The following is a 16,863-nucleotide window of genomic DNA, read 5'->3' as shown; positions in this document are numbered from 1 at the left end:
AAAAAGTTAAAGGTTTTTTTTTCCTTTTTTTTCCTTAGGGTTTATTCCACTAGGGATGCACAAATTACTGTTTTAAGTTGATTGAAACTTCCTTTTTGTGGGGTTATGCCACCCCCATATACTATTAGATTCTTTTGCTTCATCTTAAAATCTTTAATTTTAATTTTGTTTTATAATTATGTAAAATATTTACATAATTCCAAAGTCAAATTTATAAAACAAGGTATGTTCAAAGACGACTTCTATTTTTAATCCTCATACTGTTCTTTTCCTTTCCCTCTAGTTAACCATTTAAAAATGTTTATATTTATCTTTTTAGCTTAAACATATAGCAAATTTTGTAAATAATGTACATTTTACTGTATATACACACTTTTCTCCACTTTGCCCTTTAATGACATATTCTGGAGATCTACTTTTGGATCTGACATTATTTAACCAATCCTGATTTAACCAATTGCTGATGGATTTTGTGTTGTTTCTGGCCTTCTTGCGATTACAAATACTTTTGTAAGGAATAACAGACCTGTGCATACATTTAAAAAATACTTTTGCCAGCTTATCTTTGGGAGAGATCCCTAGATATAGGATTGTGATCAAAGGGTTATTTTACCAGTATTGTCAAATCTCCCACAGCTACCATATTTTGCAGGACTATCAGGAATGTATGGGTGTGCTTGTTTCTCCACCAACAGTATTCAAACTTTTGGATTTTTGCCAATACATGATAAATAGCATCTCAGTGTTGGTTTTATTGTGTTTCTCTTAGCATATATTATATGGTTTATTTTTCACCTCAGAAGCTCAATTTCTTAGAGATCTTGGCCTTTTTATTTTTAAAAGCTCTTTAAAGTTATTAGAGATACTACCACTTGAAATTTTTTTCCTGTATTGTCGTCTTCTTACTTTGCCTATGGTGTCTTGCCTAGGTGTCTTACTCTATACCAAAGTTTTATTTTTTTGTATGTGAAATTACATTTTGTCTTATTACTTCTGGAATTTGAGCTATTATTAGGAAAGTTTTCCCTACTCCCTCATTATAGAGGAATTAATCCATGTTTCTTCTAGTACTTCTATGAATATATATATATATCACAAATGGTCCTTGGATTTTGTCAAATAATTTTTGTTTATTGAAATGATATGATTTTTCTCCTTTATTCTGTTAATATATTCTGTGATTTTCAGATGTTAAACCAACCTTTCATTCCTGAGATAAACCCCACTTAGTTAAATTCCTTTTTATATTGTTGGAAAGTTTGTGGGGTTTTTTGTTGTTTGTTTTGGGAAGTTTGTGTTTTAATTTTTATTTTATTATTTTTGGCTGCGTTGGGTCTCCGTTGCTGTGTGCGGGCTTTCTCTAGTTGTGGTGAATGGGGGCTACTCTTGGTTGAGGTGCGCGGGCTTCTCATTGTGGTGGCTTCTCTTGTTGCAGAGCACAGGCTCTAGGTGCACGGGCTTCAGTAGTTGTGGCTCGTGGGCTTCAGCAGTTGTGGCATGCAGGCTTCAGTAGCTGTGGCTTGCAGGCTCAGTAGCTGTGGGTCACAGGCGCTAGAGCGCAGGCTCAGTAGTTGTGGCACACGGGCTTAGTTGCTCCACGGCATGTCAGATCTTCCCAGACCAGCGACCGAACCCGTGTCCCCTGCATTGGCAGGTAGATTCTTAACCACTGTGCCACCAGGGAAGCCCCGGAAATTTTGTTTTTAATGGCAGCTCATTTGATGTTAATCTACTGACAAATCCTTTTCCATACTGTCAGATACTCCAATAATTACTGCAATTCCAAAATAGTAGTCTGAATGATTTACTGTAATTCAGATTCCCCTTGTGACCTATGCATGCCTTTATACAGGTTTTATTGCATGCTTACTATGTGCCAGGCATTATTAGATGTTGAGGATGCAGAAATAGGGTAGACATAAGCCCTTGCCCTCACGGCAGTGGTGAAAACAATCTATACGTATAAGATAGTTTAACGAGTATTGGGTAATATGGGGTACAATTGAGATTTATTCTTTTTTTTTTTTTTCAAAAATTATTTATTTATTTGGCTGCACCGGGTCTTAGTTTTGGCTTGCAGGATCTTTTTTTTTTTTTTAAGTTGCAGCATGCAGGATCTAGTTCCCTGACCAGGGATGGAACCCAGGCCCCCTGCATTGGGAGCACAGAGTCTTAACCACTGGGCCACCAGGGAAGTCCCATAGTTGAGAGTTAAACAAAGGGAACTCATGGTAGTATCAATAGAATTTTTTTTTTAAGCCAGTTGGAGGAAGTTACCTGAAGTGTAAACTGAATTCAACCAGGGTTACCATATCATTTACTATCCAAACAGGGACACTTTTCAAAGGGAAAGGGAAAACAGGCACAAACTAGGATGTATAATCACTTGAGAGCTAACCAGTCAAAGGGGAAGAGTGTTTGAGGCAGAAAAAACCGTATGTGAAAGAGGACAAGGCCCATTCAAATAACTAAAAATCTTTTTTTTTTGGTAACATTAGGCTCTGGTTTGCCTCTTACTTTTCATGTAATTTGTGTTCCTACAGTAAGGCTCAAATCAGACAAGTATCATATAATCAACAAAATTCTGAAGAAATCACCTGTCACAAACTAAGCTGACCCCGTAAAACTAAAACTAAAAGCACACAATTCCCATCACAAAAGAAAAACAGATATTGAATATATACAATTTATTTAATAAATTAATGTCATTCAAAATACAGTGCCAGAACATTATGCAGTTGAACATGCTAGTAATGTTTGTCATGAAGCACCTGTGCTCATGTTAGATTGGCGGCACCCCGCTACTGCTAGTGGTTCCTGGGATTAATGCCAGAGCAGCACTAGTTATCTGCTCTTCTGCACTGCTAGTGCAGAGAATTCCTGAACAGTTCACCTTTCTATTCCTACCCCCCACACACAACAGGTTAAAAAAAAACACACCCTGACAGCTAACGAATATCTATACACAATCACTCTACAGTAATGTTTGTTATTAAATTAAGATGTAATGACCTGGTTAACCCACTCTAAATCTTTAAGATGGAGAAATACGACAGCAGCAGGTAGTTATATGCATGAGCCAATGTTAATGTAATACAGAAAGTGGAGGCATTTACTGATTAAAGCTCCACACAGACCCGCAAAATGAGGGACTAGCAATTCTTATTGCAAGCCCAGCAACTTAAGTCCACACCTGGTAAATGACCAGCTGATTGGAAGACCTGTATTCTAGATAGACAAGTATAAGTTAGTGAAAAGAGAATACATGCACCTAATAGTTAGACTGATCCTGCAGTCATACTTTCCCTGTGCAATACCATAAAGTGGAAGATCTTCCTCAACTATAGGATTTGGACAACATTTCTAATACCAACATGGACATTAGTGTTAAGTGCAGCTCAATTAACTACACCGAAAAAAACTATTCCAGGACTTCAGAACAGAAGCACAGGAATGAAATACATATAATAAAATAACCTCAGCATAATTTGCGATATACCACACTAGGAACAGGAAACTACTTTAATAAGAGAACTTTGGGAACTGTACATACACAGGGCTAACAATGTGAGATAATCCAGATGTTTATGCTCATGATACACATAGAAGTTTCTCAATTATTGGATAATCTATTTCATATTATGGAAGCATATCTTTCTTAAGACTCACTGATATATATTATACTGATGCAAATATTAAGTAGGGCATAAAAATAAAATTTATCAAAGATAGATTTTTATGTACTCATATTCAGTCCTTTCATAGCCTCTCTCATTTAGCAAAGAAAATGACGAAGCAAATAGATCAGGCGTGCACTCCCTGAACTCCTGACTATACAGATGGTAGTGCAACCATTTCTCCATCCAGTTCAAACTCCTCTGTTCCATCCGGTGAAAAAAGATAAGTTGGTGGTTTCCATGGAGATTCTTCAAGGCAGGATGGATAAAGTTTCCCCACAGTGCATCGAAAATCTCTCCCTAAGTCCCACAGTACACGTTCAGATATATGCTGCCGCAGAGACCACCGGTCAAGTTCCAGATCATATTGGTAAGTGACATATTTAGCTCTCTCATTTAAGTGGGTTTCTCGCATAAACACACACAGAGAATTTGAGATCACAACAGCTCTAACACAGGGATCTGAGTACCTCTTAGCAGGGATGTTGGCTGCCATTTTCCACTCATTTTTATTCACATCATAGATCTCCACAGTTACTGAAGACCCATCTACAGTGCCAGAGGGGAGTCTTATGCCAGAATTGGTAGCAATGTGCAACCCTCCAATATAGAAAATTTTATCGCCGAAAGCTGCAGCGGAAGCAAAAGACCTGCTAGTCTGTCTCATGGCCATTTCTACCCATGAATCAGACCTTGGAAAATAACAATACATGAGGTTCAGTGTCATCACATAAATGCAGTCATGAACCACAACTGCTGCACTCCACTGCCAAGCACAAGGCAAAGGGCTTACCATTGTCCATTCATCTTTCTCAGTGTCATATCTTTCTACGGTCCTCCGGTTAAGTTCTCCACCTACACTATCTCCTCCAATTGCATAGATATAGCCTTCACAGCAAACCAAAGATGGCTTTACGCGGACAAAAAGCATCGGGGTCTTTGGAAACCAGGTATTTTGCTGTGCATCAAACCAGTAAAAGCAATTCACAGTTCTAAAGGCAGTCTGAAGTTTGCTTGTTTTACTGTGATTTGTTTTTGTATTTTTCAGAGGAACTTGACCACCTGCTATATAGATGTCATTATCGGGAGTTACAACGGTCCCAACCTTATGTAAATCAGCTGGTGGGCTGCATAGCTTGTAAACTTTTTCTGCTTGGGGGCTGTAACAGACAGAAGAGTAAAGACTACAAGGATTTTCTGAAGATGCTTCAATGAAAATCATCATCTCTTCTTTAGTCATTCCAAGTCTTGGTTTGAAAAACTTGGGCATGGACTTATACAGACCTTGAACAACTACAGACTTATCATTGGGTGGCAGACCTTGAAACCAAGCTCTCTGTGTTACTTCTGAAAGTGCATCAATTCTGATTTGGCTAAGAACTGAAGACAAATACTGGGATCGTGATTCTGTGTTGTACTCTAGCCACAGCATAGCAGCTTCACGAACTGTCTCCTCCTTTTCTACGTTCAAATTGTCACTACTGAGAATGTCTATCAGTAAGTCATGTGACAGCTGCATGAAAGCTTCCTGGTGATACACAGCAGTGAATTTGTGCTCCACCATCCTTTTAGCACTTTGTTTTAATTCCTCACAACTGAACAGATCAGCAAAACTCAACAATCGCACACAGTTCTCTGCGTTTATCTTTTTAATTAAATATTCTCGACAACGTTGTAACACATCTTCTACCTAAAATAGAAGGGAAAAGAAAGGCTGATAAAGGCAGGCTAGACAAATTTTATTTTTATGTAACACACAGGTATATTAATCAGATCCCTATACTGTAGTTTTTATTTTTAGATACACATGTTTGGGCTAAGAGATAATCTTCCAGTAATAATAAAATTAGAAGACTATGCATAGTTTTGCATTTCGTATTCCTGTCCAGTGGCCTACTTAACTGCCCTGTTTAGGAGTCAGTAGTATAACATTAAATAGGCTCTTAAAAACCTAAACAGCCTTAAAGGGAAAGGGAAAGAAATTAATTCATGCATAAGTTATGTATTTTTTAAAGCCTAGCAAAATATGTAATTGAGAGAACCAAATGAAAACAATGTAAATCAGTATAGGAAATGATTACTGTTGAGAAGCTGGAATCTGGTTTTCTCAACATGGACAAGACAGTCATATAGAAGCAGAAAATCATATACAATGCCTAACAGTAGTTATTATTTGCCTTTCTTACATGGAGCAGTAGGATAACCAATCAAAAGAATATATTCATGTGCAATTACAAATTACCTACATTTAAACGACCCATCTTAGCCACTCTAACTTTCCTAGATTTGTTGTTTCTTAAAAAACAGTAGATCTCGAGTCAGAAGTGCTACCTACTATACTTATTCAACGTCACAGTGATTGACCAGAAGCAGTTTATGATAAGAAGTCAGGTTGCTTGGATTCAAAACCTGGATTGGCCAGTCAACACTTGTACAATATCAGACAAGTAGCTTTACTTCTCTAAGCCTCAGCTTTCTCCTGTGTAGGATGGGGAAATCCTTCCTTACAAGTGATTATTTTAAGGATTAGATGAGAACCTATATAAAGCATTAGTACAGAATCTGGCATATAAAAACATCATTTCATGTGGTTAATAGTAAAAGCCATGTTGGTAGTCATAAAATGTCACATTCCCAGGCTTGCCAGGGCAACTTACTTCCAGAGGCAGAGTGCTGTTTTGCATTTGGCCAAGCATATGCCTATAGGTTTCATTAACATGATAGAAAAAATTATAAGGAAAGGTATCACTATAACAACAGTGTTCTGGAATCCAAATTTCTTAAAATTCCTCAATTTTTTAGCAATTCTAAAAAAAACGTGCTTTTAGAATTGCTAAAAAATTAATAAAGGTAATGAAAACATATAAGCTATGGAAGAAAGACAGTTCTTACAGTAGGCATTTCTCCCTTTTAGGTTTGGATTTAGGGTATGAATGTCTTCCGTTCTAAAGCACCAGGAAGCAACCATGGCTTTAGTGTCCCCAGAGTTATAGGTATAGTAGGACACTGCACAATTTATGGGGGGGGAAGAATACAGAACTAAAAAGGAAGACAGGTACTTAAGGCATGGACAGACTGAGTTCTGGTTCCCAGAGTTACACCCAGAAACTGGCATTCGACCGGCATCATTCACATTTATTCAGCACACATTTATCAAGTACCTACTAGGTATCATGAACTGTACTCCCAGAATTTAACCTTTAAAGCTTCTCCCTTTGGAGAAACTTTATTTCTCCCTTTGGAGAAAATGAGGAAAATATTTTTATATTCCTCTTAAAATTAAAAGAAATGTTGAAGGGGGGGCATTCCCTGGTGGTTCAGTGGTTGAGGTTCTGCACTTCTACTGCAGGGGCCCCAGGTTCCATCCCTGGTTGGGGAACGAAGATCCCACAAGCCATGCGGCACAGCCAAAAAAGGAAAAAAGTTGAAGGGGAAACACAGTGAAATAGCTTATCATATGTAAATATATCAATCATCATTTTTTATTTTAGTTTAAATAATTCTCCTTAATAGCTCAGTGAGGTCTCATGGCTATTATGAACATTTATGTTTGATTACTTCCATAAGAATCTTGACATTTTCTGTGAAAATACCATCAAAAATTAGCACATCTAAGCTTCTAGCCAAAAAGCTGAAGCACTTAAATTTAACAAATGCTGTTAAAAATTTCTTTTACTTGAAATCTAAATCCTGTGGTATATTAGGCAGACTATGAAACTAATATGAAATTTTCACCTATCTTTTTAGTCAAGTTCCCATCATAAAACTAAGTTTATTAGCTGATCAAATCCTATTGTTTTTCCCTTACATATTTTAAAAAGTTTTACCTTCTAAAATCTGCAATAAAATTACATAGCTATAAGACTGAAAAAACTGCTTACCTGCAGGAAGCAAGCTGTTTCATAAAGTTGTTCTACAGTGCTGTCATTTATTGCCAGGTTACCCGTGTATGCGTACGTTATTATTATCTGTAAGGTGGCTGAATCCACATTCCTCAGGTGTATGTGTGTCTGTTTGCTTTCACTTAGTCCACTCATGAACATGGCCCTACAGTAGAGATGGGGAAAACAAATGTAAGGCTAAAAAGAAAAACTAGACAATATGGGATGTTTATTTAGTGTATTTGCTGATGGACAACTTATAGGGAAAGCTTTCAAGGGAAACAACAGAAAATTATAATCCAGTGCCAAAGATATACCAAACTACTCCACTGTGCCATTCTGAGTGATAACATCAAAACTAATTTAATCCTTATAGTCATACAGGAATTCAGCAATAAAAAGGAACTCTATTATACGTGCTACAACACAAACCTCAAAATCATTATGCCCAGTGAAAAAAGGCAGATACAAAAGACATACTGTATGATGTGTATACAAATATATATGAGGCAAATATATAGAGGCAGAAGGGAGATTAGTGGTTGCCTAGGGCTGTGGGTAAGAACAGTGAGTGACTGTAAATTGGCACAAAGTGATGGAAATGTTTCAAATTAAATTGTAAAGATACTAAAATTCATTTGTGTGTAAACTTGATCTCAATAAAGCCGTTAAAAATTTCATTTACTCAAATGATTTCCTAAAAATATGCAGAACAGTTTCCTAAAAATTACATGCAGGAAAATATGCTGGAAAGGCAATTACTGTTGTGGAGAATACAAAGTAAAATGCCCATATACATGGAAGAGGTAAAAAAACAAAGAATATTGTTGCATGTACAGAAATGCCTATAGTGATCATAAGTGGGTAGCACAAGAACTAGCCTGGGCAACCTCAAGGACAAGAAGATGAGAAAGGCTTTAAAATGGATAAAATAGTGAGTCAGGGTAGAACATAAGAACTGTTTTTCCCAGTGACATTGCTGAACATAAGGGCTCATGAAAAACATCGGAAAGATAAGTGGCAGTCAGATCACAGAGGGCTTTTTATTTTTGGCCGTGAGGCATGTGAGATTCTCAGTTCCCCTACCAGGGGATCAAAGTGGCACCCCTTGCATGGACAGCACAGTCTTAACCACTGGACCACCAGGGAAGTCCCACAGAGGGATTTTAATATAGGAGGGAATTCCCTGGCAGTCCAGTGGTTAGGACCCAGTGCTTTCACTGCCGGGGCCCGAGTTCAAATCCCTGGTTGGGGTAAGATCCGCAAGCCCCTCAGCATGTCCCCCCCAAAAAAAAAACCACACACACACACAGACATACGAGTCTGAGCTTTTTATTGTAGATAGTGAAGAAGGTTCACTGAAGGGTTTTCAGCATGGATTTATTAGCATAATAAAATGTATTCTAGGATGAATATTTTGTACTGACAGACCTCAACGGCCAAAGGCTGGAGATAGGAAAAAGGGTTCTGAGGCTACTGCAATAATCTAGATTAGAAGTAAGAACCACCTGAGCTAGGTGGGCAGCAATGGATACAAAAGCTTTTACAAAAAACCAGTAAGATCTGGTGATTTTCTGAACGTACGGAATAGACTAGGAAGAAGACAGGGAAAGAATCAAAGCTGTTTATTTTCAAGTAAGTACCTGAAAAAAATGTTAACCATTGAGAGAAAAATTATAAGGTCAAGGAAAACAGTTAATCTTGCAAAAAAGGTGAGTTAAATTTTAGGTATGTTTAATTTGAGGTGCGAGCAGCTGAGTCAAATGGAAGTAATACAATAATCAGTTACATATTTAATACAACTGGAACTTTGAAGGTCAGGCATTAATGCAGAAGACTGTGAATTATCTACAAAATGACATGTGTTAAAGCCAAGTAAGTTATCTGAGAGAGACTAAAAAACTAAAAGAAACCCACCCAGAATCCCAATGACAACCTGAGGTAGAGTTCAATTAGAAGAAAAAAGAATGACAGAAAGTTGAGAAACATTCATCAGAGAAATAAGAACAAGCCAGTCAATACAATGCTACTCAGGGCAAGAGAGGTAGGGTGTCAAAAACGGTAGAGTCAAGGATAACAAACATTGCAAAAGCAATTAGGAAGGCACTAGTGATTTCTAGTGTAGCTCAGAATGAGCAGTAAGAACAGCAACTAAACTTCAGGCAGTTAGGGAATGGAAGAGTGGCAAAAACATCAATCAGGGTGGTTGATAACTTCCTCCCAAAGAATACAGAATGGCCATAAATAAACCCAACCAAGTAACAGAGATTAGGAAGTGCTGTTGAAAAATACCCAAGATGTGACAAGAAACTAATAAAAACACCAGTTGCTACTGGCTTCACTTGTGTGACACGGGAGAATGGGAAATAACAAAAGCAACCTGAAAAGAACTATAGGAGCTCTGAGTAAAAATGCAAGATTTAGGGGTCATGTGCTTTTCTGTCTGTGCCAGTAGAAGGTAGTTAACTTTGGAAGAGGAAGTAGGGCAAGGGAACAGCTGACTATACAGATGACACTCAGACTGGTTATTCTAGACTATGGTTTATGACACCAGAATGATGGACTTCTGTGAAGGAACTATGCTTCCTGAAGACCAAAGATTAGTAGAAGCCTAGCCAACTTGATTATAAAAATCTTAAACAGACTTTTTAAAGAAAGAGTAAATACTGAATTGCATAATATTATAGGAGGCTAAATTACCATAGTGGAAGAGGTGTTGAGTAATTCTCAAGTAATCCCCTTCATTTAGGGTCTAAAATGAAGTGTATATGTTACCAAGAAGAAGAAACTACCATTTCAGAGGTTCTCTGGATTTCAGAAGTTCTTTTGATTCTTAGTGGGATGGAACTGGTAAACTACAAAGGAGGAATGTATCTGTTTCAAAAGGTAAAATTTCTAATAGTAAATTTCTAATGATAAAGATTGATAGCAACATTATATGTAAGGATACCAAAATCTACAAACCTGAAAGCAGAATCCAGTTGAAGAACACTTGGGAGAAAATCAGGTTATTATTGTGGGAATATACAATAACAATAATCTACACAGTCCAGAGAAAAGAGATATATGGGAGGGAAAATTAATATATAAGTGTCTTCGTCTTGTGGATTATGAAACTGGTCCAGACACAGGATTTTAAAGATGGATGGCTTTAAGCCCAAACATGGATAGGACTACTCTTTCTACTATTATTTCTACTTCTTAGTATCTGATTTGCTTTAGGGAGAATATATTCTCTCAGAACACCAAGGATGCTAAAGAAGGGAACTAGTTAGTGATAAGTTAATAACAGCAGCCTTAAAGAGAATGTGTTGTTTTTAAGATTGTAACATTAATGAAATACTTAAATTTCTTGGTCTTCAGGAAAACCAATTCCAACCCAATTAAAGATAAATAATAACCTCAGGGCTACAGGGCTACTGTTTAAAGAACAGTGTTTTATCTATACAATAAAAAACAGACTTAGCGAGGAAGAAAAAAAGGTAAGATACCTAACCCATAAACCCATATGTTACTTCCTGATAAAGATGATGACAATTCAGAAAATATGGAGATAGACTTTCTGCACAGATTTAAAAGTTACACAAGATGACTGCTAAAATATTACCACAAAAGATTCTACTCTATGATTACAAATATCAATCTGAAAATCCACAACTAAAGCATATAGCTCATTCCAATAATGGATAATCAATTTGTAATTAATAACCGTTAAAAAGGGAGAACTAATGGACCCAGGTTTGATTGAATCTATAACCTTGAATTTCTAACACCATCTACTAAGTCAATAAATATGAAAAAACAAAAACAAACAAAAAAACCTGACCATCACAATCATCTGGGAAGCTCTTATACATACAAATCCTAAAACTCTAACTCAGACCCACTGAATCATAATTTCTAGGTTTGAAATCCAAGAATCTCTATTTGTAGAAGCACAAGAGGATTCTGAGCATCCTCTAGATCCATTAGATTCTCTAGAACCACTGTTTGCAAATATGCTCAGCTTCCTAAGATAAGAAAATCAATGTCTGAAATTGCATGAAGTATCCACAGCTAAACCTGAAACAATGGCAGGCAGAGCAAGGCAACTGACATTTGGGCCTTAGCTTCTAGAATCATCATGAGATGTGTTATACTAAGGAATGTTAAGTTTCTACACCTTCGTGTATGTTAGCCTTGAAAAGTCAAGATTAAACCTGTCCTGTCTACAGCTGCCACTAAGGAGCAGCAGAAAGTAACTTTCATTGCTGATCTCCACTTATGCCAGCTAAGATTGTAGCAGGAATATACTGGTCCACATTTCATTCATCTTTATTCTCCCTGTCCCTTTCAAATATTAAGTAAAAATTCAACCTAAGGGCAGAGACCAAATATAGGAATTTCTTCGCCTTAATTCTTTTCCTCCCATGAAACACATAATAAAGGGAAACCTATCTTAAAAAGATTAAAAGTTGCAAAAGATCATAAAAATGTAAAGTTAAGCTTTATTTATTTGTAATTAGCAAACAAATAAGTAAATCAACTTATAAATTCTGAGGCACAGAGAACAAAAACATTATTAATTATTAACTATTTCAATCTGGCAAGGAGTCTGGTACGGCTAAAACGATAGCACAAATGATGAAAGAAACCAAGAGTGAGTAAAGGAACTCATTTTTGCAAAGGAAATAAAAGTCCTTAACATGTCTAAACAGTACCAATTATCTTCTAAAAGTTATTATTAAGCCTCCTATAACTCTTAAATTTATAAACAATGACTGTTTTCTAAATGTAACATTTAAAAATCTTAAGAGTAAGTGAAAATTACCCCATTCGTTTTTCTTTCTTTCAATGAAAAAATAGTATTCTGAACCTTTTTGCCTCCCCATCATTAAAACTTTACCTTGATTTCAACAAATTTCTTGTATTTAATCCTTTGTAAAAACTTATTTCGCCTGCCCCTTACTTACACACGCAAGGAGGTGATTTGACAAGCACTATATCACCCAAATAGAAAATTTTTTTGTTTTTTACTTTTTTCTTTTTGTGGTTCGCAGGCCTCTCACTGTTGTGGCCTCTCCCGTTGCGGAGCACAGGCTCCGGATGCGCGGCATGTGGGATCTTCCCAGACCAGGGCATAAACCCGGGTCCCCTGCATCGGCAGGCGGACTCTCAACCACTGCGCCACCAGGGAAGCCCCCAAATAGAAAACTTAAGCAAAACATTAAGACACCTAACTTTTTAAAAAAAATTTAAATAATGTTTAAAAGATTAAAACAAGCTAACATTCTGCATTTGAAATTACAAACTAACCAAGATTATAGTACTTACCTAAAATAAGAACTACATGTTGCAAGAACCATCTTATGACAAGGGAATTCAGTGCCCTCGACAATTAACACTATGTCCGTAAACAACTGCTGTTCATAAAACAGTTTTAACTGTTCCAACAAGGACACAGCATATTCAGTATTGACCTGCTTCTCGTCTTGAGTGGACATGACTGTATTCCATTAATATATCCAGGAACAGATTAGAAAAATCAGTCTTACTGATGGAAGGTCAAGTGAATGCTTCAGAAATAAAGAAAGGAGAAACTCTGCTTGCTGTTATCTGCAGCATTCAGAACCAAGATTGATACATTCACTAATGAGCAGTATCTTTTTAGGCTTAGAATCACTACCAGGTCATCCTGTGTTAATTAGGTTCTTCAGAGTTTTTCAACACAGTCTGCAGATATCTTGCTCAAATTTGTAACTGTTGTTCAACTCATGAGTGAAAGAGAATAACACACGAGGTAGATTTTGTGGCAACATCCTATGTTCTGTGGATCCTCTGGAGTAACTAAAAAGAAAAAAAAGTTCAGTTAGAGTATCTAGGTCAGTACATTTTTAGAATACAATGTTTAAAATCGCAGACTTAAATATGAATTATATTTTTTTGAAGTTCAACTTTAGACATTACCATAAAAATGAAACATGAGAAAAGGGACATTTAACAAGTTTATTACATTTGTGGTTTTAAGTTAATTTTTTGCCTTCTATACAAAATATAAACATTCTAGAAAATAAGGAACACATCAATAAGCATACATTTTTTAAAAAGTTCTTTAAAAATAAATAATTTCAATTACCAGCAAAGCCAAATCTCCTACTTATTTGTTTAGGGGCAATACATGACTGTAATTTAAGAGAAAAAAAAAAAACCCTTTCTCTTGCAAGGAGATTCTCATTTGGGGAGTATAATTCACACAGCCTTTATATTTAAATTACTTAAACTATGAGATAAATAGATTGAATTTGTTTATTTCCAAAGCATAAACTATATTATAAAATTTGCAGTTCAATCCTGTAACGGAGATAAATACAACATATCTCTCTGTACAGTGGTTCCTTCCTAGAAATCTTTATAAGAACATACAATTTTACTGAAAAATGAAACATAAAACATGATAAAATAGAGGAATGTATTCCTACATGAAGACTTCATACTATACAGATATGAATGTTCTCAAAATGTGTAAATTTAATACAAATCCAACTTGCAGAAGATTCATCTGGAAGAATTCACAAATACTGCCAAGATATCTGAGGGGAAGGAAGGACAAGTTTTTCCTCATACTCTTAACAAATATTAAAATGTATTACAATTCTACAATAAACCCAAGTAAACAAAAATAAATAAATACAATAGGTAAATAAGTAAATACAATACATCCATGTTAAAAAAAAACATTAGATATGATAAACAAGTCATTTCAAACTAGAAGATTGGGTTATTTCAACAAATAACGTTGGAACAACTGGTTACCCACTGAAGGAAAAAAAAAACCCACCTAAGTTTTAGTCATACTGCATACCATTCATCAAAAGAAATTCCAGCTGCATTAAAGTTTAATTTAAAATGTTATTTAGAAATCAGTATTTACAACATATGGCAAAGGAATTACAAATCAGGAAAAACATATAGAATATACAGTGCTAATAACAGTTAAAAACTATCACCTATTTCCTAATTAGATGACTCTTAGCTCCATAATCAGAAAGTCAAGTGCTGTTGACATGAAACCTATAAATATATTTGACCATCACTGGAACCACTAATACTTTTTCTCACAAAAATATCATCCATATGTCAAAGAGAAGATCACATTGTACTTCCTGCCAAACTATACTATTACATGAACTGCAAACCTGACGCAGACTGTCAAATTTCCAGCCAAGTTAACTATATGGAAGCAACTAAAATAGGTGCAAAGGCAGAGACTTTGGGTCATTTAAGGTAATGACTTTACTCTTCCAAATATGAAAGTTACACTATAAATCTAAGTTTACTACTATAACCTCTAAAGCTAATAATACCTAAAATCACTGGTTATTTTCACATATTAATAATGCAGCAAGGCCCAGTGTTAGTGAGGGTGTTGGAAAACGAGCATTCTTACAGAGGAATATAAGTTGATACATACACATAAGCCCTTAATCAAAACCCTTGGGACTTCCCTGGTGATGCAGTGGTTAAGAATCCACCTGCCAATGCAGGGGATACAGGTTCAAGCCCTGGTCCAGGAAGATCCCACATGCCGCGGAGCAACTAAGGCCGTGCGCCACAACTACTGAGCCTGCGTGCCACAACTACTGAGACTGCGTGCCACAACTACCGAAGCCTGCGCGCCTAGAGCCCGAGCTCTGCAACGAGAAGCCACTGCAATGAGAAGCCCACGCACCACAACGAAGAGTAGCCCCTGCTTGCCACAACTAGAGAAAGCCCATGTGCAGCAACGAAGACCCAACAAAGAAGACCCAATGCAGCCAAAAATAAATAAATAAACTTAAAAAAAAAAATCCGCCTGCCAATGCAGGGGACACAGGCTCAAGCCCTGGTCCAGGAAGATCCCACATGCCGTGGAGCAACTAAGCCTGTGTGCCACAACTCCTGGGCCTGCGCTCTAGAGCTCACGCGCCACAACTACTGAAGCCCGCGTGCCTAGAGCCCGTGCTCCACAACGAAGACAAGCCACAGCAATGAGAAGCCCACACACTGCAACTAAGAGTAGCCCCCGCTCGCTGCAACTAGAGAAAAGCCAGCGCTCAGCAACGAAGACACAATGCAGACAAAAACAAACAAAAACAAACTCTTGGAGCCAGCTGTGTTCTAGAATTTAGAATTTTTCAGATCTTACAGAGGTAATGTGGTACATATATCATGTATTACAAAGGGTCTGGGGCAGAGCTCCAGAACTGAACATCCTACTATTCTCACTGAGGGAAATATGCACAGTGTGAAAAATAATACTATATACAGTCTTATGTTACTTCAGGTCAAGTTTTGCAAAAAAAAAAATTTTTAACTTCATTTTAAGAGGTTTTTGAATTTCAGATTGCAAATTAAGTATTATAGAAGATATATTTGGCATTGAAAATGCTTAATAACTCAATTCTACCTCTAAAAATTTATCTTACAGAAATGCATGTATTAATAGACTGTAAGTCCTAACCCCAGCTGCAGGACCCAAAATTGTCCCCATCCATATTTATTTATTATTATTTTTTAAAATTTATTTTACTTTATTTTTGGCTGTGTTGGGTCTTCATTGCTGCGTGCAGGCTTTTCTCTGGTTGCGGCGAGCGGGGGCTACTCTTCGTTGCGGTGCACGGGCTTCTCATTGCGGTGGCTTCTCTTGCTGTGGAGCACAGGCTCTAGGCACATGGGCTTCAGTAGTTGTGGCACACTGGCTCAGCAGTTGTGGTGCACAGGCTTAGCTGCTCCGCAGCATGTGGGATCTTCCTGGGCCAGGGATCGAACCCGTGTCCCCTGGCAGGTGGATGCTTACCCACTGCGCCACCAGGGAAGCCCCCCATCCATATTTAAACCAGGTGACAGGAACTGGTGGCCAGTGCAGGGATGGATTTAGATTAGACTCCAGAATTCCTTGCAGGGTAGCTGTACAGGTTCACTCTGGTCATTCCTCTGACCTCATACTATGACCTGATTTTTTTGCAGTGACTTTTTTGAGCCCCATTGAATTTGTCTCAGTTTTACTAGATTTGATTTCTTTTTATCATATGCATAAAACTGTATTAAAACTGAAGTCTGCTTTTAGAATACTACATGGCGAGCCAACTTTATATAATCTCATTGTCACTGCTTTATACACCCTATTCCCAGCCTTTCCTTTGAAATCTAGGGTACATTTCTTCCTAATAAAGTAATTTTTATTTATGATATCTTAATATTAAAATAGGCAGAAAAAGTCATTCAGACATCGTATTAAGTAAACTTAATTTAAACTGATCTGTGTCTAGTACAATCCAAAATAAAAT

The 16,863-nt window shown here is 36.9% G+C and overlaps 2 protein-coding genes across 10 annotated transcripts in view; one reads left to right on the top strand and one right to left on the bottom strand.

The window, feature by feature from the left end:
• Window positions 1-4,848, top strand: part of AVL9 (AVL9 cell migration associated) — a 92,461-nt gene extending 87,613 nt beyond the window's left edge. The window contains exon 18 of one of the 2 annotated variants that reach the window (XM_032642356.1): window positions 4,726-4,848. The gene's annotated coding sequence lies outside the window, so the exon portion shown is untranslated. Of the gene's footprint in view, window positions 1-4,201; window positions 4,280-4,725 lie in introns of those variants that run through there. The other variant, XM_032642359.1, reaches the window with a different exon arrangement.
• Window positions 1-16,863, bottom strand: part of KBTBD2 (kelch repeat and BTB domain containing 2) — a 73,115-nt gene that overhangs the window by 1,358 nt on the left and 54,894 nt on the right. For 5 of the 8 annotated variants that reach the window (XM_032642367.1, XM_032642364.1, XM_032642368.1 and 2 more), the window contains 3 exons: window positions 12,872-13,384; window positions 7,559-7,724; window positions 2,673-5,367 (listed from right to left, as the gene is read on the bottom strand). In XM_032642367.1, coding sequence (XP_032498258.1) covers window positions 3,832-5,367; window positions 7,559-7,724; window positions 12,872-13,041 — 1,872 coding nt within the window. In that variant the 5' untranslated portion in view covers window positions 13,042-13,384 and the 3' untranslated portion in view covers window positions 2,673-3,831. Of the gene's footprint in view, window positions 1-2,672; window positions 5,368-7,558; window positions 7,725-12,871; window positions 13,385-16,863 lie in introns of those variants that run through there. The other 3 variants (XR_004351347.1, XM_032642370.1, XR_004351348.1) reach the window with 2 other exon arrangements.

Source organism: Phocoena sinus, chromosome 9 (assembly GCF_008692025.1).
Source record: "Phocoena sinus isolate mPhoSin1 chromosome 9, mPhoSin1.pri, whole genome shotgun sequence".
Taxonomy (NCBI): Eukaryota; Metazoa; Chordata; class Mammalia; order Artiodactyla; family Phocoenidae; genus Phocoena; species Phocoena sinus.
The sequence above is the reverse complement of the archived record's forward strand: the minus strand, read 5'-3'. Positions and strand labels throughout refer to the sequence as shown.